Source organism: Poecilia reticulata, chromosome 5, assembly GCF_904066995.2.
Source record: "Poecilia reticulata chromosome 5, P_reticulata-male-v2, whole genome shotgun sequence".
NCBI classification, from domain to species: domain Eukaryota; kingdom Metazoa; phylum Chordata; class Actinopteri; order Cyprinodontiformes; family Poeciliidae; genus Poecilia; species Poecilia reticulata.
In genome coordinates, this window is record NC_088834.1 from 27,160,543 (window position 1) to 27,182,781 (window position 22,239).

Genomic DNA, 22,239 nt, shown 5'->3' on the forward strand with positions numbered 1-22,239 from the left:
CGATGCAGAATGTTGTGCTTTTTTATTTCAACAAGCTAGCGATTAGCATGATATATTTCTTTTGGACTTAATGTATGAATAGAAATTGTATTTAAATGCAGAATAAAAAAAAAAACTCAATTTTATCATCATACAGTAACTGAAAATATCCGAGCATACTCATCGACTATTTTAGAATAACACATCAAATAAGAGCTGAATAACAAAGATTACAAAACAGTTTCATTTTTTTGCCACCAGTCTCATAATCTACATTTATGATCCATTAAGGTCCATTAACATAGGCTATATTTTATAACTGTATAAAAGCTTTTCATTGAGCTATGTGCGTATTTCTGTTTTGTGAGACCAATGCATGCTCTTAGATCATTTACACTAACAGCTTAATGTATGGAGCAGCAAACATGTTTTTGAAAAGTCCATAAATAACGGTAAACTAAGTCCCAATTTTGGAAAGGCATCCAACATAAAACAGCTCAGACACAACATAGTAGTAAAACATACATAATTTTACATTTTCATGTTGGTTATGACAAGGTCACAGCAACATTTTGAGTACTTTTTTCTGTGTCACAGTCTTTGTCTGAAGAGGCAGACACTGGGGCATCTCTGAGGGTATTAGGGCCGCTGCTTGTCTGCCCTGCACCTTTGTTTGGCACTTCTGCTGTTGGCTCTGCCTCAGGTTCTTGCTGTGGGGCAGTTGCTACAAGAAGAAAACAAGTCAAAAAATTGTCATAAATGTAAAGAATGTACAGTTATTATGGAATATGGCTAAATCTTCCTACCAGATGTTTTACATATAGTCATCATGGACATAAATCATATTTACTCTGCACTATATATATATTCATGTCACTATTTTACAGAGTGGAGTGATTAAAAAACATACAATTTCAGTGAATTTCGAAAACAAGAACCAGATGGGTAAATGTGAATTTATTGTGAATTTTCTCCAATTCACACAGGGTCAAAATTAGATATAAAGAATCTATTATATACATGTTCCCTCACGTTCCCGCGTTCAATTGTTGACTGAAAAAGTCAAATGATTGAAGTTGTTTGGTATTATCGATCCACTAAATCCACTAAGAAAACATAACGTTTCCAATAAATCATAAAGAGCCCAATTCATTAAAGAGACTTGTGGTTATGTTGGACGTAGGTAAACATCTGATCTGAATTGTACGCTGCAAAACCACAAAATCTTACAAATGTTTTTGGTTTGGTTTCTAGTGTAAATATCTTAGCACACTTGAAATAAGACAAAAATTAATTACAAGTAACTTTTCAGCAATATCTAGACGCTTGTTTTAAGTCAATAATTCACTAACATTGATGACAAAGTACTACAGTATTTACAAGTAAAATGATCTGCAAGTGGATCTCATACTTTTTCATAATTATTAAAGTATTATTGACTTAAAACAAGCTCTTATTTCTTGCTGAAAAGTGACTTCTAAGTTAGGCTTGTCTTATTTCAAGTGTAATAAGATATTTCCACTAGAAACCAGACCAAAAATACTTGGTAAGATTTTGTGTTCTGCAGTGTAGCTGTTGTTTTTGTTGTTGTAAGCCTTAGTTTTGATTCTGGCTCAGTGTCCTTACCTGACTGAGTGCAGGACTTCATGTGTTCTGGCCAGTGGGCTTGCTGACATGGGTAATCGCAGTAGCTGGTGTTCCAGCAGCAGTAGAAGATGGCCTCCTTCCTGCAGTTTGCGCACCACTGTTTCTTCTTGGTCTCATCCACAGCCTGCTGCTTCTCCAGCTCCATCTGCTTCTTCACTTCGGCCATTAGCCTTTCCCTCTCCTGCTCCAGACTCTGTCTCATTTCTGCCATCGTCAGCTCTGCATCAGAGAGCAAAAGGAGAACCAATCAAAAGGAAAAAAGGAACGACGTTGTGATAATTAAGACAATGTACTGAGGCAGCGAGGAAAAACTAATGAGGACCTCACCGAGATTGTGCTTCATTTCAGACAACTCCTGCTGATGTAGCCATTGTAGTTTTTCTATTTCAATTCTCAGTCGTTTTATCTGCAGGAAATACATGAAGGGGTATTATGTACAATTCTTTATAGGAAAAGTGTTCACCCACCTTAAACCTTTTCATATTTTTCAGGTTACAACTCTGAAATTTTTATCACTTGAAACGTAGTTAGACTCTCCACAGCCCGGACTAAACACTTACCTCTCCTATTGTGTTCCCTGAAGAGCCTTTAGAGAGATCGTTGTACATCTCAGTCATTGTACCTTTAATTGCATCCATTATCTGAAAAAAAAAAAAGATTATTTAATTAAATGTGTTAAAAAACATGCATTTGATGTTCTGGATTAGACTAACTCTTCTGTATTTCAAACTAACTGTCATGAAGGCTATTAATATTGTAATGAACTGAAACAGTTTATTTTATTTTATTTATTTAACATCGGATATCCCCTTTAGAAGGAAGCAAAAACCTATTATTGGTCCACTATGGTCCCTTTAAGCAAGTTAGGGTAGGTATATGAGCTATAATGTAATGTGTTCATTACATTTTTTGCTCAAAATCATCTAGTGTGATTTTAGTCTGGTCAGTTCTGCCAATTTTAGCTACCTTTTTAGGGCATCTTGTCACTTTAAATCCAAATAAGCTAATGCTGGCCACTCCCACAAGTAATGAAAAGGACTGCAAACAGATGCGCAATTATACAACTGGACATCTTTGAAAAGAAGAAGTGGAGCCTCCTGCACAAGCAACAAGAATGTAGCAAGTGGTCTCTGAATGGTAAGTCAAAAAATTTTTCTTTTCCAGGAGACGTTGAACAGACCATATAGCGCTAAAACCAGCTGCCCAAACGTGCTGGAGCTCAGCTTGGGTTGATAGGTCAGTGGCTGAGGTAACAAAGCAATGGAGGATTTTAAAATGGCTAGTTTTCCAGATCAACTTATCGCCAGAGAACTATTGGGTGTTTTTTTAACTACTTGGGCTGTTGTTAGAAGCTGTTGAGACCCAAATGGAAGAACAAGAATTCTAAATTTGCATAATAGGTCCCCTTTAAGTCTTGCAAATTAGGTTAATCAAAAATTAAGTTAAAAAAAAATTATACTAACTTTATTTGTATATTTTGCAATGTCTGCAGCCACATCTGCAGAGGCAGTGGGAATATACACGTCTGTTCCGGCCGGCGATGACGCAGGTGTGCCCAAACTTGACGGAGCTACCATGGTAACAGAAGCTGGACTGCTAGGTACCAGAGTACCAGCAGGTGTGGACGTGCTGATGGATGGGTCTTTTTGTTGAACGGCTAAAATTAAGAACACAAGCATCAATATTATGCACAAGCGGAAGGAAGCTCACGATGAAAACCGTGCGACTCACTCTTAGCAGCCTGTCTCGTCTGGTAGCGAGAGCTTTGTGAGGACTGCTGCGCCGAGGACGACGACGAAGGGACGGCTGCGGAGCCATTTCCCGCTACTTGTGTCTGGGTCAGAACCTGGGCCTGGCTGTGTCTGGGCGAGGATGCCTGCGTTTGCGGGGCCACGACGAGCTGCTGGGTTTGCTGCTGCCGCTGCACCTTCTGCATGTGCCACTTCTGGGAGGACGTCTGAAACTTTGCAGCGGGACTCCACACCACGGCTCGCTGAACCACCGGCACCGTCTCTCTGGGCAGCAGAGGGCGCTGTTTCTTCAAAGCTGGCGCGGCTGAAATCGATGAGGAAGACGACGGCGTTGTGGCAGCGCTGGCGACGGACGAGTGGCTGACTGTGGCGGGAGAGGAAGTAGTGAATGTGACCATAGTGACAGGAAGGGCCACCAGAGACTGCGTGGAAACGCCAGAGGATGTGGAAGCGGCGGTAGAGTTTGACGACGGGAGCCCCGATGTGGTCAAAGCTTATCCTACGTACGACAACGAAAAGGAAATTTTAACCCCCCCACCCCCCCCCCAAAAAAAAGATACAGCTGCTCCGAAGTTGTGGATAAAATAACGGTCCTGAAGATTCTTCTGTTATTAGACACCGAGTTATTCAATGTCTCTTCAGACATACCTGGCATGTTTCGACGTTGTTCAGTCTTCTTCACGACTGTTGTTCTCAGTCGAAACATGTCAGGTATGTCTGAAGACCGAGTATCTAATAACAAAATGCTTAAGACTGTTTCACATATGGACGAAATGAGTTTCATTGATATGTTACAGGATAAACTAACGAATAAGGACCATCTCAATGTCCTTTAACTTCACCTCGAACAGAATGGTTGAAGCTTGGACAAAGTTGAGTCTCTCAGAGAGAGACACATCAGAGCTGGCTTTAGAGTTGATAAAGGAAGCTAACATTAAGCTACTGGAAAGGCTCTATGCTAACCTTGATTTATAAACCAGAAAACCAATTATTTTAATTTAACTTTCAGAATTGCCAATTTTTTTTTTTTGGAGTTTTAAAAAGATTGCCTTATTAAAAGTCCAAAATGGTTAAGGCCATCTGACTGGCCTTTTGATCTACTGTGATTACTTCACAGTAGATCAAAAAGGGAAGCCCCTTCTCACCTTCAGATTTCCCAACAGTTGACTCTTTGACAGTGCCGTCTTTTCTGCTTCTCTTTTTCTCCTTGCCAGGCTGTTCTTCCCCAAGATCAATAACCAGCTCCTTCTCTGAGTCAGAGTCCTCAGTGGGAACTGTCTGTTTTGCCTCCTTTAGTTTCACCTGACACTTTTCCTTGGACACCGGGGCTTCTAGAGCCGTTTCAGTCATATCTGGGTTCTCTTTACCCAAATTGGTGCTCGTTTTCTGTTCAGCTTCGCCATCAGATACGGACACGCTGGAATCATCCGTTGTGTTTGGCAAAAGTGGGTCGGCTTTGTCTTTCTCCGTCTGGCTTACAGAAGGTTGCTCTTTCGCTTTACTCCTAGTGGGCTCCTTCTGCATTTCCCTTTTGGGGGCAGAGTCTTGGCCAGGCTTAGACTTTGACTCTTCATCTGTGGCGTACTCACTATCGCTGGAGTCGGATTTGTCAGAGTCTTCAGAGTCGCTGTGCTCCACACCTTTATAAACGTCCACCGAGATTTCATCAATACCTACAAAGCAAAGACAGAGACGACTGTCCAGTCCAAAGGAACCACAATATTTAGCTTATTAAGAGTAGTCCATGTGATAAATGTCCAGGTTTCCATACTAACCCAACTGTGCCTTGCAGCTCTCAATTGTCTTGTCCAATTTTAGCTGGAAGCGGCTCTTGGTCTGCCTTTTTGGAGATGTGAGGGCCGGAGCGGCTCCCTGTTTCTGCTGAACCGTCTCGCTGAGCTCCTTTAGATCCATTTCTGCTTTACTTCGATCTGAAAGGACACAAAACAATCACCATAACCGCATGAACCAAAACAGAAAGATTTGGATGAAGTATCCATATTTTAGCCGTCATGGTTAAATATTAATGTCATATATCTTAACAAAAAAAGGCGTAAAAGATTCACCTAGATTAAGATTTAGAATGCTTCCAGTCTGTGGCGCCTTTTCTTGCTTCGGTGTGTCGGGGGTCTGAGAGTGGGGTGGTTTCGGGCTGTCTAGGGAATTTCCTGTAAAAACCAAAAAATGGAAAGATTGTATGGAAGAATACCTTCTGCATGATAAAGATTCTCTACAATTCAGCTAACAAAAAAAATGCAAAGCTCTACTGATAAATTAATTGAAGTCTCATTGCAGATTTTTATATTTTTTTCCTAATCTTTCTCATCTCCAGCTAGCACAGCAAGCATGAAATGGACACGTTTCTGACAATGCAGATGTGTTGGTACCTGTGCAGTCGGTGGACTCTTCTCCTGCACTGGACTGGCTGTTTGCAGATTTTGTCTGCGTCCTGTCTGCCGTTTCCTGCTCCCCATCGGAGACGCCGTGTGCGGAGGAGTTGGTGCTCATGGGGGACCGCTGCCCGTCTCCAAGAGGACGCCGCTGTCCCGTTGTGCTCCCTCCCAGACCTGACAGCACCGCCCTGGTCAGGGTGATCTTGGGCGACGCCGACATATCGATGCTCAGCTTGAGCTTCTCCGGTTTCTCGGGTTTTACGGCGGTGGACGAGGGATTTGAGGGGTCAAGAAGCAGCTGGAAGCTATTGTCAGGGGTGTATGGCGTCCTGAAGGGGGCATAGTTGAAGACGCCAAACTTCTTTCTCATGTTCTCCACATAGACCTCCATCTCCTGCATGGCACTGTTGAAAATGCTTTTGGTCTTTTTCACAGAAAAGGGAATCTCTTTGGACATGAGGTAGCAGTTGTTCAGAGGAACCCAGGCCCTGCAAGATAAATTCCAGAACTGATCCACTATAGGAAGAAAAACAAAAGTAAATATAACGCTATAGGTCCATGTAAATCCCGGTGCAACTTTTCACTTCTGATACGATATTAATATTGCAGCTTTGGGTATTAGTCGATACAGATATTGACCCAATAAGATATCCGCTCCAATCATACGTTGTTCTTAGGGATGCACCGATCCACTTTTTTTCATTTCCGATACAGATATTAATATCTGAAGTTCAGTATCGACCAATATCGACCCAATACTGAAAAACAGGTTAATTGACTTAAAAGGTTTCTCTTTTTTTAAAAACACAGACATAAATGTACTGAACTGCAAATTTATATGATAACTCTGCACCAGACCAGCTCATTTAAATACATTCATAACTTCACAAGCTTAGTCAAACACAGAAGAATGACGCAACTATAATTTTTTCACTTGCTGCAATAGATAAATGTAAAATAAATAATATAGAAACTGAAACTGACCTTGGTCAAGTACGTAAAACTATGGTGATCTGCAAACCTTTTTTCAAATTATTTAAAAAGTGCAATTACAAATTCTAAATATAATGCAAAATAAACAATAAAGCATGAAACAACTCAGAGCACAAAGTATAAAACTATACTTTGTGATCGATACCTAGAATTTTTTTCAACATTGGGACTGATACAGATATTACTATTGAATCATTGCAGCTCTAAAACATTTATTGTGTATTTTATAGTGTTAGAAAAGACTTGATCAAGAGGAGTGTTTATAACGGTTTGCTTCTGTCTGAAATTTTAGATGTGGGTCGATATAATACGATATAAAATTTTCTGGCTGATATCGGACCAATTTTCAATATCGATATTGGATTAGGGCAGCCCTAATGTAAATGAAGCCACAACGGCCGATACCTGTCATGTTGGCCAAAGAAGCGAGCGTCCACCTGTCCGTCTTTGTCCCGTAACGCTTTAGCAGGCCAGAACGGAAATCCTTTCAATTTGGCCCACACGAGAGGGTGTGGGTGGCTCTGCAGACAGACAGTAACAGACTGGAACTACAGAGCTGCTGCCTGATCATTTATTTCACAACCGATGAACAACAGGATGGCGTTAATAAACATCAGGCAAGTCAGCTAGCTTACGCATGGCTCACAGAACCAGTTCTCTCTCTTTTGGCAGGCGGACAGGTAACACTCAGGACACACTTCGATCTCATTCATCTGCAAAAAAAAAACAAACAAGCCAAACAAAAATAAAAGACAGGGATAAGTTTCATGCTTTGAACAAAGCATCGTCTGTACAGAAAGATATGTAACCCAAACTTTATGCTTACCTCGTGTTCACAGATTTTTACTATCACTTTAGCTGTAGCTGTGAGCTTGTGATTGCCTGAAAGAATAACATGGATTATTTCTGAACACTTTAAGTGTACCGCAGGTTACAGTACTATTCTAATCTAACCGGAATTCACACTGTAGCTACAACTACCAATAAGATCATTGGGTTGATTTTCATGTGTAGAACTTTTCACACACAGAGGCTGACATTTTTTGCAATTTCCTGTGTGTAAAATAGCTCAAGCACAGTCAGATAAGTGAATAATAAACTGAATAAAAAGTATTTGTGAATACCTTTCAGGTCTGGCCACAGATTATTCATAGGATTTCTGAAGCAAAGCTTTAGACTATTGCTGTTTTTGGTTTTTTGAAAAAGGGCTTTTTAATCACAGCCAGACTTGTGTGGTGCTGACAGATTCTCCCACCTGAGCTGTAGACCTCTACAGCTCCCCCTGGTGTTACCGTGGATGGCTGCTTCGCTGATTAATGCTCAATTCAGCAGCAGTGCTCCGAGTTGTTCATTTTATAACCTTCTGCTCCACCCTATTTCTTAATAAAGTGACTTGTGAAGACAGAATTTATTTAGAGGCATTAAGCTAAAGAAATATTATAAATGCATGTATACTTTTTCAGATTTTTCTCTGCAAAAGAAATTTTTAAAACGTGCCATTTTCCTTCCACTTAACTATGGCGCTCCACTTCACCTTAGCCTGCTGCATAAACATCCGGTGAAAATCTGTGGTCTTAATAGGTCAAAATGTGAAGTCGTATGAATACTTTTTTTTCCAAAAAAGTTATGAATACCTTTTTTTTCCTAAAAAGTATTCATACCAGTTGTAAGTTCATTACAGTCCTTACAACCTGTTATAAATATCCAGAAATCGTGTTCATGTTAATAATAACATCAGCAACATACCTCCATTGTAGATAATGCAATTGTGCAAAATCCATTTAACATCTGCCAGAAAGGCCTCTGTGCAGCCGTACATTTTCTTTTTGATATTCTGTGGCATATAAAAAACGACAAAAGAACTGTCTGAACAGCGATAGTTTGATGATCAATGATACGAGTCTAAAGCAAAAAACAGCAAGTCACGGATCTCTTGATAGAGAGGCTGTGGTCAAATTGCAACACATAAACACGTTAGTAACTAAAATATACCTTCTCAAGTGTGCAAAGATCCATCGGATGAAATATATACTCTGCGTAATCTGGATGCTGTTCAAGAGACACCGGTTTCTGGAAAGGTTCAGTCTGCAAAATTGAGTAAAGAAGAAAACAAAACAAAAAAAAGAAATAGTGAAGTTAAACAAATACTGAGGATTCACAAGTATTTCCCCCCCTAACATGCCACCCACATACTGGAATAAGCTCTAAAAGCAGCTAAAAAAAAAAACGAGAGAAAGAAGCAGTGAAGTAACAAATCATGATGAGGTCTTGTTAGTGATGTGATTGATTACCCAATTAAAAGTCTTTCTCTGCGAGGAAGCTGCATGTGGGGAGCGAGATGACAAGCGCGGATGATCCTGAAAGAGAGTGAGAGGGGCAGCTGTATCCTCACCACCAGCTTGCGTGTTCACCGCCTTTCAAGCCTTGACAGGCCCATTAGAAAACACTTCACGTGACTGTTAGTTCTGTTACAGCGAAGTTCATCATGCAGATTCATAGTTACGTGAAAAACCGGGTCGAAAGGTGAACAGTAAAGTTGCAGATCTGGCACTACCGAAAGGTGGCAGATCGTCGCTTGGTTGTGTAAGCGAAACAATGCATGCCTAAATTCAGGTAAACGTAAAGACAATCCTTTTTAAGAAGGAATGGCTCCTGTTAGAAAAAATACTTACACCTGGTTGCTTCATCTTCTGCAAAGCAAACTTAAGAAGATAAGAAAGTTGGTCTGTAGTGAGCATCATCATGGCCTTGCTCTGTGTCTCTATACACTCAGCAACAGTTATTTTCTGAAGGGCGAGAGAAAAAAAAAATCAACATTTCATTCACGGCTTTTTACGAGATGCAGCACATAGACGCTCTGAAGTTTTTGCTATTTGTGCTGTCAATAACCTCTCTTGCTGTAATTGTTTTTTTCAAATGTAAGCCTTTTTGTAATTTGCAACCAAAAATGTGGTGAAACAATAAACTCAACCTCTTGCATATTTTTCTCATTTTGTCAGATTACAACTACTCACCTCAGTGTATTTGTATTTTAAGACCATGACAAAGTAGCACATGGGAAATGATAGATGTTTGTCAATATTTGCACAAATATATGAAAATTGTGACTTAACTCTTATTTTTTAGACTAACAGGTTTTGTTACTTAGCTCCATCAGGCCTAAAAAATCCAACCCGACCTGACCCAACCGGAGCCCATAATGTGAGCGCTATCCAACCTAACTAATTAACTTTATTTATAGCTTGAAGTAAACCCGACATATTATTTTAGCTATGATTTTACTGCTTTCGTTTTTAGACCACTGTTTAAGTAAGCAGAGAATCTTCTCCCATTTTTAGCTTTTGTTTCATATGTTCCAGCTCCATCTTGTCGCTTGTTGTGACGACAGGCAAATCAACTGGTATGAGCGATTAAAAGGATCCCATCTCCTTGAAACTTTATAAAAATTCTTGATCGGCCAGAAAACTCCAATTGGTACACAACTAATTTAAATGTATCGGAGTAAAGGGGTTGAGGATGTATGCATACCACATTTTGAGATTTTTTTTGACAACAGTCATAAATATTTGTGAAGGCTTATTCATGTTCTTGACAGGTGTTATGTCATGTTTACGAAAGTGTCATGACAGTCTTATTCACCCCCTTCAAATAAAGTGTTATCTTTTTTTTTGTAGAAATGTTTTCTTGTAGTTTAAGAACTTTTAAGGGGATTGTCCTTCTCTAATTTGTGTTGGTCTAAAATATAAAAGCTCAATGTAGTATATGGAAGTTTGTGGTAGTAATGCGCCAAAATGGGGGAAAAAAAACATTCTAAGAGGTATGAGTACTTTTGGGTGGCTGCGTCTAAAGTCATAAAGCAGCTTTCGACAAGTTGTTTACAACACCATTCACATCCCGGGTTCAGTACCTCACATTCTGGACAGAACCAGTCGCCCTCGGGCTCAGCTGGCAGTTTGAGACACTTGGCGTGGTACACCCTGGGGCAGAGCTCACAGCAGAGCACCTGGCCCTCGCGGTGGCACAGCCAGCAGTAAAAGTCGTTCCTGCCGTCCTGCGGTACAACATCAACAGGGTCTGTGGTGAGTGCTGGCTGCTTGGCATAGTAAAAGGGACCGTGTCTTAGCTCAGACTGGAACGCAGGCAAAAGAAAGACAAAGTTGGGGGAAGGTCAAAATCAGGATGACAATTAAAGAAGCCAAGGAGGCATGCAAGGCATCTGCATAAAGTAGAGCTACTGAACTAAGCATAGATGAGATTACCCTTTGAGCAGCTAAGTGCTTCATAAGAGTCTCTTATTCAATTTCATGACGTTCACAGAAAAATGCTACATGTCTGAAGCAGGGTGTTGAGCCCTTATTCCTGGCAGTGTAACCCTGGGTAATTTTATCTCAGGTGAACAAGGACTCTGGATAGATAATAAAGAAGTTTTGGTAATAGTTCAAAGATTTAATGTAAGTAACTCTCAATCAACTAAGCAAAATGCCACATTTGTCACAATACAGAGAATCTGTCTTCGTCCTGGTGCTGAAGCTTCACCTTAGTTCACCTTAAAGATGAGCCAAGAGAAGCTGGAGATGAGGAACTGATCGATAGCTCTTATTCTCTATGCTACTCCCTCTCTGAGGGATGTCGCCCAAAAACTTTAAGCCTGTGTGATAATCAGCAGTTATATGTGTGTATGCTTCAGCTGTGTGTGTGTGTGTGTGTGTGTGTGTGTGTGTGTGTGTGTGTGTGTGTGTGTGTGTGTGTATGTGTGTGTGTGCTTACGTGCGTGCGTGTGTGTAAGCTAAGAAAAAAAAATTCAAATACAGCAATAAATCTGGTAGACAGCATGTTCCCCCTAAGACTATGAAACTACAGTTGTACTCAAGGCAAAGGTTAAACTCAAAACATTGATGCAGAATCTAAAACACTAACAAGGGGAACAGTTTCTTCCCTAAGGTCAGGCTGTGCACAATTAACCTAAAATACATTCAACCCAAATGATCAACAAGTCATATAAAAACAGAGAGTTCCCTTGCTAGTGGTAGCCTAGCATTTCAGCAAACTACTCCGCATTAAAACACACTTAGCAAGGACCCATATAGCTACTATTTACTGAAAATTGCAGCTGCACGTGTTAAGTCAGATGTCTCTGTAAGAACAAATGGAATTAATTTGTTTAACTTTAATATTAACAGGTGTCAGCAAGAAATTGATTTTAAATCTCGGATCAAAACAGGGGACAAAACATTATGTTAAATGTCTCATTTTAAACAGTTCTAAATACGATAGTTTTGACATGTGCACAGCAACATATAAAGAAACAATTTTATTTGTAATGCCTGATGGAGTCCACTAGTAAATGTACCACAGACAGCTTTCAGCAACAAAAGATCAATAACATTGTTAATCTATTCTGATTCTTCTTATATATTGTTCACTTAAGTTGTTGAGAAGGAATAATTGAGACAAGTATAAAATGTTAACATCTCCTAAAAGCTTAAAAGCAATAACCTAGGAATTGGTGATATTGTATGATGAAAACAAGGCATCTCAAAAATGTGACTTTTATTGTCATTTACAAACGGAGAAAAAAAACCTGTACTTTTTATGGTAAATGCATTCCACTAACTTAAATCATATGTCCTCTTTCCCTTTTATTATTTTCACATTTTTGTTAGTTTCTAACAATACTGAATGCGTTTGCTCACGCATCTTGCAGATTTCCCTTGTGTAAAACATTCAGGATGTGGAGCTGCATGTTCTGACTGTGTGGTATCGACGCTCAGTGAGTCGAGCAAAAACAAACAGACATGTGAATGTTGACAGAACATCGAGTTTTGAGCCTTTTTTAAAGCTGCTCGTGTATATGTAGATGTTCTCTACGCCAGCATGCTAATAAATTCTCATTGTTGCGTAATTTTAGATTAATTAAATCTAAATGGTAAATACATTCCACTAACTTAAAATGAAATGAATATACAACTAAGATTAACTAAATCGTTTTTTTGCGCACAGACTGAAGATCCAGCTTCTACATTTTGTTAGTTTTTTTTGTTCCCATTTGCCAGAGTGAGATGATACCTGGTCCTTGGTGCTGCTACCAGCTCCGGGTTTTTTCTTCTTTTTCAATGGGCAGGGTGAGCTTTCAGCAGGGGAGTGGCCGCTGGATGAGTTTGAAGGACTGGGGATTTTCCTCTTCTGGGCCAGCCTCTCTGTTGATCCTGCATCTGAAACAAGAAGAGTTTAGACTGGATCAGGCTAAGTCAGTGTGTTCTCAAACTGTGGACAAACAGTCCACAGTTCATGTTAAGTTGGAAAGTACACAAGAAAATCAAAAAGAAGAATATCTGTTTTAGAAAAATGCAAAAAACAAAAACAACATCAAAAACCGCTTCTAACTCTGGGCTACTTAAAGGTTTCTTTTAGTTTTTAAGTCATGTTTTCTGAGAATGCCACGTCAAATTGTTTGGCCAATTTGCTGTGCTTACCTTTGGATCTTGTGGAGATCTCCATTTCTTCTGCTTCAGTATAGTTTTCTGTTTTCCCCTCCTCCTCTATAACACTGACACACAAAGACAACCTTCAGTATATGCTCAGGTTTTATCCCTTCTGTGTCCTATTCTTTTATTTATTTTTATGAAAGTAGTGCACTGTGCCGTAAAGAAGACAGTACATTAATCAAAACGTATGATTGGATTACAACTAATGTTTAGCACATAAACAATGTGTAAATTGATCAAAATCACAATATAATATAGATTTACAGATTCCTTGGACAAGCTGCACTTAGCAAAGCTGAGCTTATGATTGACTGGGATTCTAAAATACTATGAGTTTTTAGTTTTGTTTCAGTCAGTCTAACAAGTTTCTACTTTGTCAAAAGCATCAATTCAGCAGATGAATTGAGACACAACGTCCTACAAATATTTACAGTAAACAACTTAAGTGTAAATATTTGGCACTATTAACTTCAAAAACACATATTTAAGACACTTAAGAGTTTACGGTTAATTTGTTTGCTCATAAAAACCTAAGAATCTATATACTGACATTTGTCGGTGATTTAATTAATAAAGTACAGTTGTCACATCTTCATCATAATGTTATTTGTTGCACTTATGATAGTGAATTAACTCACAGCTACATTTTTGTATACTTTTAAGACATTTTAAGGATTTTCTATAACTTAGAAAATCATGATCGGCTTGCTTACAAAATTTATCATACTTAAATTTCATGACATTGCATGTCTAATATCAAGATACATCTTAAAACATTAAAGATTTTTAAATTGAAATATATTTTTAGAAAGCAGTGAAAAAACAAGGTTTTACCAGAGATACAGATTGTGAAAAAACAAACATAAATAAACCAGCTGTGTTAGCCGATGACAAAAATATCTGACGGAAAATTTAAATTGTCCCAGAGCAAACCGATTTAACACGATACTGCCAAAAAACTGAGAGGAAGTATTGAGTAGTCACTGAATATGTTTTGCTTCTCAAGATGCATTGTGATGAAAAAAAATTTAGATGATATGGAAATTAAATACAACACTTTCAGCGATTTACAAATGCTGAGTTCAAGAAAAATGAGGAAATGGTTGAGAAGCAGTTTGTAATGGTGCAATTACACAACAGCACTTCCAGGTATTTATGATTAAGCATAGAAAAAATATTCCAGTCAAATCTGAGCTGTCCAACATCTACCAAAATATATCTTTTTAAATTAATAAAAACACATTGTACTTGTGAAAATCCTCAAAATGCGAGCCCAAACATGCCTTCAACCATCTTTATCAAAGATTTGCCCAACAAGATTTTTTATTCCCTATTGCCACTCAGACGTGCCTCAGCCTGATTTGAAGCCTATTGTTTATACCAATAAGGATATTCTGAGTGAACTGCAATGTTCAAGCTGTTGAGATGCTTTTGGATTTAGTTATTTTTGTTGTTATCCACAGCCATGAAACACATCTAGCGCAATTCTTTCTTCCAGTCAAACAAAAGTCAGTTTGGTACTGACCCTCTCTGACCTCCTCTGCCTCTTCAAGCTGACAGAAGAAAAATCAGAGACAGCGGACGCGAGACAGTGCAAGGAAGTGCCTCTGCTGACCTCCGTGTCTTAACCTGTCTGGACAGTTTCATGCACTTCACAACAACAACACCCTAAGCAAGCCACGGAAAATAGAAACAACACGCAACAGAAGACACGCAGCTGCACGGTCTGACACAACATCTCAAATATCAGAGAATCTAATGCAGCTAACTTATTGATACATCCCTGTCCACACCCACCTCTTCCACAACAATCATGCCTCAAGTGAAGGAAAGGATCAGCATACCTTCTCTCCTCCCTCACTCGCAGAATCTTCGGCCTGTTCTTTTATCTTTATCAATAATTGAGAACGCCAGCAAATGATGGGGTGGGAGAAAAAGATGAGTCCAGGTTTCCCAGAAGGCCTTCTCTCCCTGCTGTTCTCTCCTGCAATTGTCAATCTTTAACCTCGGCTGCGAGCCGCCGATTGGCTCGGGTACCAGACGGAGGTACCTGATTGGGTGCTGGGGCTCAGTGTGCAACACAGGCTCTCTGCTCCCTGCTTTCCTCAACCACACTGCTGCAATGCAGAGAGGACTGATCCGTACTACGGCTACAAAATTTCCCCTTGAAGCCATCATACAGAGGTCCACAGGGCACCAGTCTTTAGAACAGACATGTTAGCTTTAGCACTAAGAGCTTTGACAGAGAGAGAGGTTCAGATCTCCCCCTCACGGCACTCTCAATCAGTGTATGTATGTGTGTGGCATCCATTTTGAAGAAACAGTCTCTCTCTTTCTCTCCCTCTCTCTCCCCCTCTGTCTGTCTCTCTCTATCACCACTGCACAGACACACAGCACCATGCAAATTGTCTGTAAAGGACCACATACGGTTTATTATGTGCCCCAGCATGTGGACATGTAACTCTGGGCCAAAAAACTGGCCTGGAAATGTCACAGGGCCAGACAGCTGAGACAGTAGGAATGCATAAAGGTAATCTCTAAATAATACTTCTCCTTTATTCTGTAAAGTCGTATCTACTCAATACCTGACTGGAAATTGGACTTTGAGAACAAATATAGCTTTTTTTTTTTTTGCATTTTATTGCATAAAAATTACGCTGAATTAGAATATGGAAGCCAAGAGGAGACGTTTTTCCGCACATACTTCTTCTCAATGGCTTTATCAAGATAACGAGTCAATCTTGAGAAAACCTGATACTATCCTTCAAATGCCTGGCACAATGCATGGCACATCGGCATGCAATTGAGTGGTGGAATCAGGTTTAACACACATTCACACCAATCATCTTGTTATCTCGAAAAAACCACTGAGGAAAAAAGAATATGTATAATACAGAAAATTCAATAGTTATCTTGAGAAAACCATTGGGAAATTAACTCACTATCTTGAGAAAATCTTTGAGAAAAAGTATATGCGGAAAACGCCCACTCTCGGCCTCTGTATTAGAATACGCAAAAATGATCAATATCACCCAATCTGCAATGTTTTGTCAAGATTGAGAATCTGTAATGTGTTCAAAGTCTAATCCCTTCTCTAAAAACTCGATGAAGAGGGTATCTGCCCAGTATGTCCATTAAGTCGATGTTTTCCACTTATCTGAGTTCAGACTTCAGTTGGAACAAGTTGAGGTGGGGAACCAATACATCCCTCTCCCAGACACATTCCTGGGGATTCCACGGCTTTCCTTGCCAGAAGGGACGTAAGACGAACCTGGTTTTTGCCCCAGCTGAACTGACTTCTTTTCATGTGGAAGACTGGTGGCTTTACTATAAGTTTTCACAGGATGTCAGAGCTCATTTTAGCTGATTGTATACAAAATCTTGACCTTTTGGCCATTATGCATTTGGATTAGGGTTAGGGTTGCAAAGCCTTCTACACACTAAAAATGCCAACAGAAGAGCCCTATCATCCCCAAATAGAGGAGATGTAACCTTGAGGTTCCCAAACTGGACCACCATGGCAAGGGTTTTACTGACAATGCCGGCAGTCTAAACACAGCTCTTTCTTTGATTATTAAAAAACCGGACAACACATAAAATCATCTCTGGTGCCCCATACTCCCAACAATCCCCAGGAAAAAATTTATTTTCCAAACCCAAACTCCCTGGACCCTCATAACTGGTCCACACTGGCCAGTACATGAATCTGAGGTTTGAAGGGCAGTTTCTTTTTTGATACCATTGGTGTCAAGCTCCATTTGTCAGTTTTAAGACTGTTTCTTTTTAGCATATTTATACTACTCATTTCATCTTTATATGTAAATTTTTCTTGATACACAGATATCAAACCAAATAGGCTGTGTGTGCTTTTACACTGAAGGGTTAGCCACACCAGTCCTGGAACGAGGGGATTAAACACATTCCTGGGCAAAGTAACACTAAACACTAACCCAAGCTTAAGCTGCATTATGTTAAACAAAGCAGCCACACCACAGTTCCCTCAGTTATATTAAAAATAATCGCAGTAAATGACAATACTTAAACATTGTCTTAATGTATAACAATTCCCACTTACCATTTGTAATAAACTATAAAAACAAGTTTATTGGAGAATGTATTTGGATATTATAGGTCAAATTCTACACAGATTCTCGAGCCTCTCCAAGTGAAATCTTTGTGTGAAAAGCTTCCAGAGGAAGTCCTTCCCACCTTCTGTCCTTCTCTCCTACATACAAATCACCAGTGTGTTTGGAGCAGAGGGACAGAAAGGGGAAGCCTTTTAAAATGGCTGACATTCAGCAGTCAAGAATAACGCTGGAGGGTGGGAGTCTGGGGGTAGCGCAGGTCAATATGCTCCACCAATTCCTACCATCTAGTACAGATTATTGGTATCTTAACTAATAGAGAGGTTACTAGATTGGACCATTGAAAATTATGTTTTACTTCAGTTTGCCAGTAAAAATGGGCATGATTTGAAATTAACAAGGTGTCTGGTGAAATACAGAAAAACAAGCAAATTGAAGTCTGTTCTTCAAGGCTATGTTAGTCTGGCAAACAATGAGCTACCCTGCTGTCTTGGTCTCATTCTAGTATAAGGTCTAAATTAAACTTGCTGTGCAGTCAGTTTCCCCATCTGTTAATTCCTCTGGGAACACCCCTCTGCATTGCTGCCTGTCTCTTCCATCCTGCCTGATTCACTCAGAGGGTATGTCATTTTGACAGCCAAGGCCAGACACAGCTGTAATGCGGTTTTCTCTTCAAAATTACTGGAAAACAGGCTTTTAGCATCAGTATCGGCTGCATTACTAAGCTCACTACGTCCTCACTCCAGGCTGCACTCATATGCTTGGGGGTTCCAATAAAATTTTACGCCCCCCCCCTCACCCTATCTCTCAAGCAAACTTATAACACCAGGCAGGCACAGATCCAACTGGTGCTCTTTTAGCAAAGCATTATATGTGAGAAAATAAAAGTAGGGCTTACCTCTGTGGCTGCATGGCTAAAAACTCTGTGTGATATGTCAGTGCTTATTAAAACATGGAGGACAGCCCTGTCAGCCCTCACCCAGCTTAGAGCACAGCCACGATTCTCCAAGCTCTCTGACTCCAATGTTCTGATAAAAGCCATGCCGAGACTGGCTGAGCACACAGAGCAAATGCAACGCAGCTGCTGATTGGCTGGTGCGTTTCCGGGCTGCTTGTCTTTTGTTCAGCACAAGTGAGTTGAGACACAGCAAGACAACCCAGGCCCAAAACTCTGTGATAAGCCACCATATGTATACAGAACCATTTAAAAAACAACGCTATTCTTTTTCATAGACTTACTATAAAGCCAATCTTTGTTGCAATTGGGAAGAGAAGTTAGCTGTTATGTTGGGAACGAGCCTGTATTTAATTTGAAAGGTTATGACCCACAAGTTTCTTCCTGAAACCTAAACTAACCACAATGGTAACAATAAAGATCAGGCACTTGTACACTGATTGACCAGTGTTTAAAAACTAAAACAAAGACAGAAAATACAGGCTGATTTACGGCGTGTAATTAACCTCAGATAATAAAGTCTTCTGAAAGATTCCTAAAACGATGTTAAATGTCCCTTTATCTAACTTCCACTGCCTATGGGTGTGTGTGTGTATATATATATATATATATATATATATATATATATATATATATATATACACACACACACATAATATATATATATATATATATATATATATATATATATATATATATATATATATACATACACATGCACAAGTCCTTCGTCCTTCTAAAAAAATTAGCATATTGTGATAAAGTTCATTATTTTCCATAATGTAATGATAAAAATTTAACTGTCATATATTTTAGATTCATTGCACACCAACTGAAATATTTCAGGTCTTTTGTTGTTTTAATACTGATGATTTTTGGCATACAGCTCATAAAAACCCAAAATCCCTGTCTCAAAAAATTAGCATATTTCTTCCGACCAATAAAAGAAATGTGTTTTAATACCAAAAAAGTCAACCCTCAAATAATTATGTTCAGTTATGCACTCAATACTTGGTCAGGAATCCTTTTGCAGAAATGACTGCTTTAATGCGGTGTGGCATGGAGGCAATCAGCCTGTGGCTCTGCTGAGGTGTTATGGAGGCCCAGGCTGCTTCGATAGCGGCCTTAAGCTCATCCAGAGTGTTTTGGTCTTACGTCTCTCAACTTTCTCTTCACAATATCCCACAGATTCTCTATGGGGTTCAGGTCAGGAGAGTTGGCAGGCCAATTGAGCACAGCAATACCATGGTCAGTGGTTTTGGCACTGTGAGCAGGTGCCAGGTCGTGCTGAAAAATGAAATCATCTCCATAAAGCTTTTCAGCAGATGGAAGCATGAAGTGCTCCAAAACCTCCTGATAGCTGCTGCATTGACCCTGCCCTTGATAAAACACAGTGGACCAACACCAGCAGCTGACATGGCTCCCCAGACCATCACTGACTGTGGGTACTTGACACTGGACTTCTGGCATTTTGGCATTTCCTTCTCCCCAGTCTTCCTCCAGACTCTGGCACATTGATTTCCGAATGACATGCAAAATTTGCTTTCATCCGAAAAAAGTACTTTGGACCACTGAGAAACAGTCCAGTGCTGCTTCTCTGTAGCCCAGGTCAGGCGCTTCTGCCGCTGTTTCTGGTTCAACAGTGGCTTGACCTGGGGAATGCGGCACCTGTAGCCCATTTCCTGCACACGCCTGTGAACGGTGGCTCTGGATGTTTCTACTCCAGACTCAGTCCACTGCTTCCTCAGGTCCCCAAGGTCTGGAATAGGCCCTTCACCACAATCTTCCTCAGGGTCCGGTCACCTCTTCTCGTTGTGCAGCTTTTTCTGCCACACTTTTTCCTTTCCACAGACTTCCCACTGAGGTGCCTTGATACAACACTCTGCGAACAGCCTATTCATTCAGAAATTTCTTTCTGTGTCTTACCCTCTTGCTTTAGGGTGTCAATGATGGCCTTCCTGACAGCAGTCAGGTCAGCAGTCTTACCCATGATTGTGGTTTTGAGTAATGAACCAGGCTGGGAGTTTTTAAAAACCTCATGAATCTTTTGCAGGTGTTTAGAGTTACTTTGTTGATTCAGATGATGAGGTTAACTGCAGGTTCAGAGAACCTTTTCATGATATGCTAATTTTTTGAGACAGGGATTTTGGGCTTTCATGAGCTGTATGCCAAAATCATCAGTCTTGAAACAATAAAAGACCTGAAATATTTCAGTTGGTGTGCAATGAATCTAAAATATATGACAGTTAAATTTTTATCATTACATTATGGGAAATAATGAACTTTATCACAATATGCTAATTTTTTGAGAAGGACCTGTATAACATATAACATATATGGTGGAGAGTTTTGTTAATACGTTTTTACATTTGAAAAGTTATGATGCGTAAATACAGCACATATATACGTGTGTGTGCGCGAGCGCTCGTGTGTGTGTGTGTGCGTGTGTTTGTTTGTTTGTTTGTAATACCTTGTGGGGACCATTTTGTGGGTTTTAAACCGACGGGTTTAAAACCCACAATTGAAAGAAGAGTGAATATATTACACTCTTCAAGTTAACTACAGGACATGTATGCCATGTAACTAACATTTACATGCTAACGTTAACATTTCTCTAATGACATATGTGCCATACTTTTCCGAAGAGGAATTTTCCGTTATGCCAGTCAGGAGAAGAGCAACATGAGCCTCCCGAGAAACAACAAACAACCTCCCGAAAATGCTTTTTTGACGAGAAACTCTGAGAACATATTCCCACTACTGTTACACCCCAGACAAACCTACACTTGTAGCATACTCATAATTTCCCACAGTACCGTTTGGTGTCCAGTCTGTGCCAGTAAGGTAGTCCGACTGGTGATGAGCCTAGCATTCCCCAAGATGGCGCCCAAGCTACAGTCTCTTACTCTGACGAGAGCTCAGCCAAGAGGACGCGACACTTTAAGTTTAGTTAAAGTGCGGATAATCTTCATGTGAGAGTAAAGTTGATCAGATTTAGTTTTACTATAACTTTTCTCCCCCTCTTGTTCTTGCTTGTTCCCTTTTGAAGTCTGTATGCCCTCAAACTATAAATGTGTTCGGCCAATCACAAAAATCATTTCAAAATCAATCACTTTGTGCTGAATTATATCAATTTGACAAATTAGTCTGCTGTTTTTGTTTACCTAATGGTACATGCTGAGCCTGACACACAACGATGTATTATACATATATAGCAAACAAAAAAAAGTTAATCATTTTTATCTAAAAATGTCATAAATTTGAATTAAAGGTAGATTCAAAGCGCTTTTGAGCTTCACAGCATAAAGTCTGAAAAGAGTGGTGGGGGCTGATTGGTTAGTGCAAAGAAAGCCTTGCTGTTGGCTGTTTGCAGGTAAACCAGTCTGAATACATTGATGGTTATGGGGCTATCTCCTGTCCTTTTAAAGTGGAGAGAGGGCAAGTAGGGAGGGAGAATGGGATAAAGTGTCTCACACTTACTGAAGGAGTAGAGGGGGGGGGCTGTAGGTTAGCATGTTTAGTGGGGGAAGGGACACAAAAACACTCCATGGGACTCTGGAATGTGCCTGAATCTCTCTTCCCTGACAAACCTACAACATGCAAACAAGAAGTTCAATCTTTTTTATTTGGTTATTTTATTAACTTGTGAATCATAAGTGCTTTTGTGGACAACTGTGACAAAACCGAACAAATGTATATTTTAATATTTTGTTTTACTTCCATTTTGGTGGTGATTTGGTTTGCAATTTAGCTCACTTCACCTCTGTTTTAATAGTGAAATGGCAGATAGCATTTTCTCCTCTCTGCAAAGAGCAAGTAAAGAACATTCATCTATTCAACCCCCCTAGTCTCCGACGCCCTTTAACCTCACACTTGTCCTGTTGCTCTCAGGCCAACCTTGGCCTTCACTCCTTCCACACCAGTTGCAAACTGGCCTGCTTTACAGATCGC

At 39.9% G+C, this 22,239-nt stretch overlaps 1 protein-coding gene across 2 annotated transcripts; it reads right to left on the reverse strand.

Moving 5' to 3' along the window:
- Positions 1-5: 5 nt before the first annotated feature.
- zmynd8 (zinc finger, MYND-type containing 8) lies at positions 6-21,209 on the reverse strand. Of its 2 annotated transcripts, XM_081607383.1 has the most exons (21): positions 21,105-21,191; positions 13,237-13,310; positions 12,830-12,975; positions 10,671-10,892; positions 9,436-9,549; positions 9,055-9,120; positions 8,756-8,848; positions 8,510-8,597; positions 7,590-7,645; positions 7,399-7,476; positions 7,169-7,284; positions 5,765-6,258; positions 5,444-5,545; positions 5,153-5,308; positions 4,523-5,050; positions 3,358-3,741; positions 3,090-3,283; positions 2,187-2,267; positions 1,954-2,032; positions 1,606-1,845; positions 6-703 (listed from the first exon to the last, which is right to left on the reverse strand). In XM_081607383.1, exons 1-21 carry the CDS (start codon positions 21,158-21,160, stop codon positions 528-530), a joined length of 3,543 nt encoding a protein of 1,180 aa, XP_081463509.1. In that variant the 5' UTR covers positions 21,161-21,191; the 3' UTR covers positions 6-527. The 2 variants fall into 2 exon arrangements, 1 of the variants encoding a protein (XP_081463509.1); XR_014087645.1 differs by lacking the exons at positions 6-703; positions 1,606-1,845; positions 1,954-2,032; ... (10 more) ...; positions 8,510-8,597; positions 9,055-9,120 and having other exon boundaries at positions 9,436-10,892; positions 21,105-21,209.
- Between the last annotated feature and the right edge of the window lie 1,030 nt (positions 21,210-22,239).

Coding starts and splice junctions, on each gene's coding strand:
- zmynd8 (XM_081607383.1), bottom strand. CDS start 21,160: ATGCTAGGCTCATCACCAGTCGGACTACCTTACTGGCACAGACTGGAC. Junction 10,893..12,829: donor GTAGCAGCACCAAGGACCAG/GTATCATCTCAC, acceptor CCTGCGTTCCAG/TCTGAGCTAAGACACGGTCC. Junction 1,846..1,953: donor TGAAATGAAGCACAATCTCG/GTGAGGTCCTCA, acceptor TCTCTGATGCAG/AGCTGACGATGGCAGAAATG.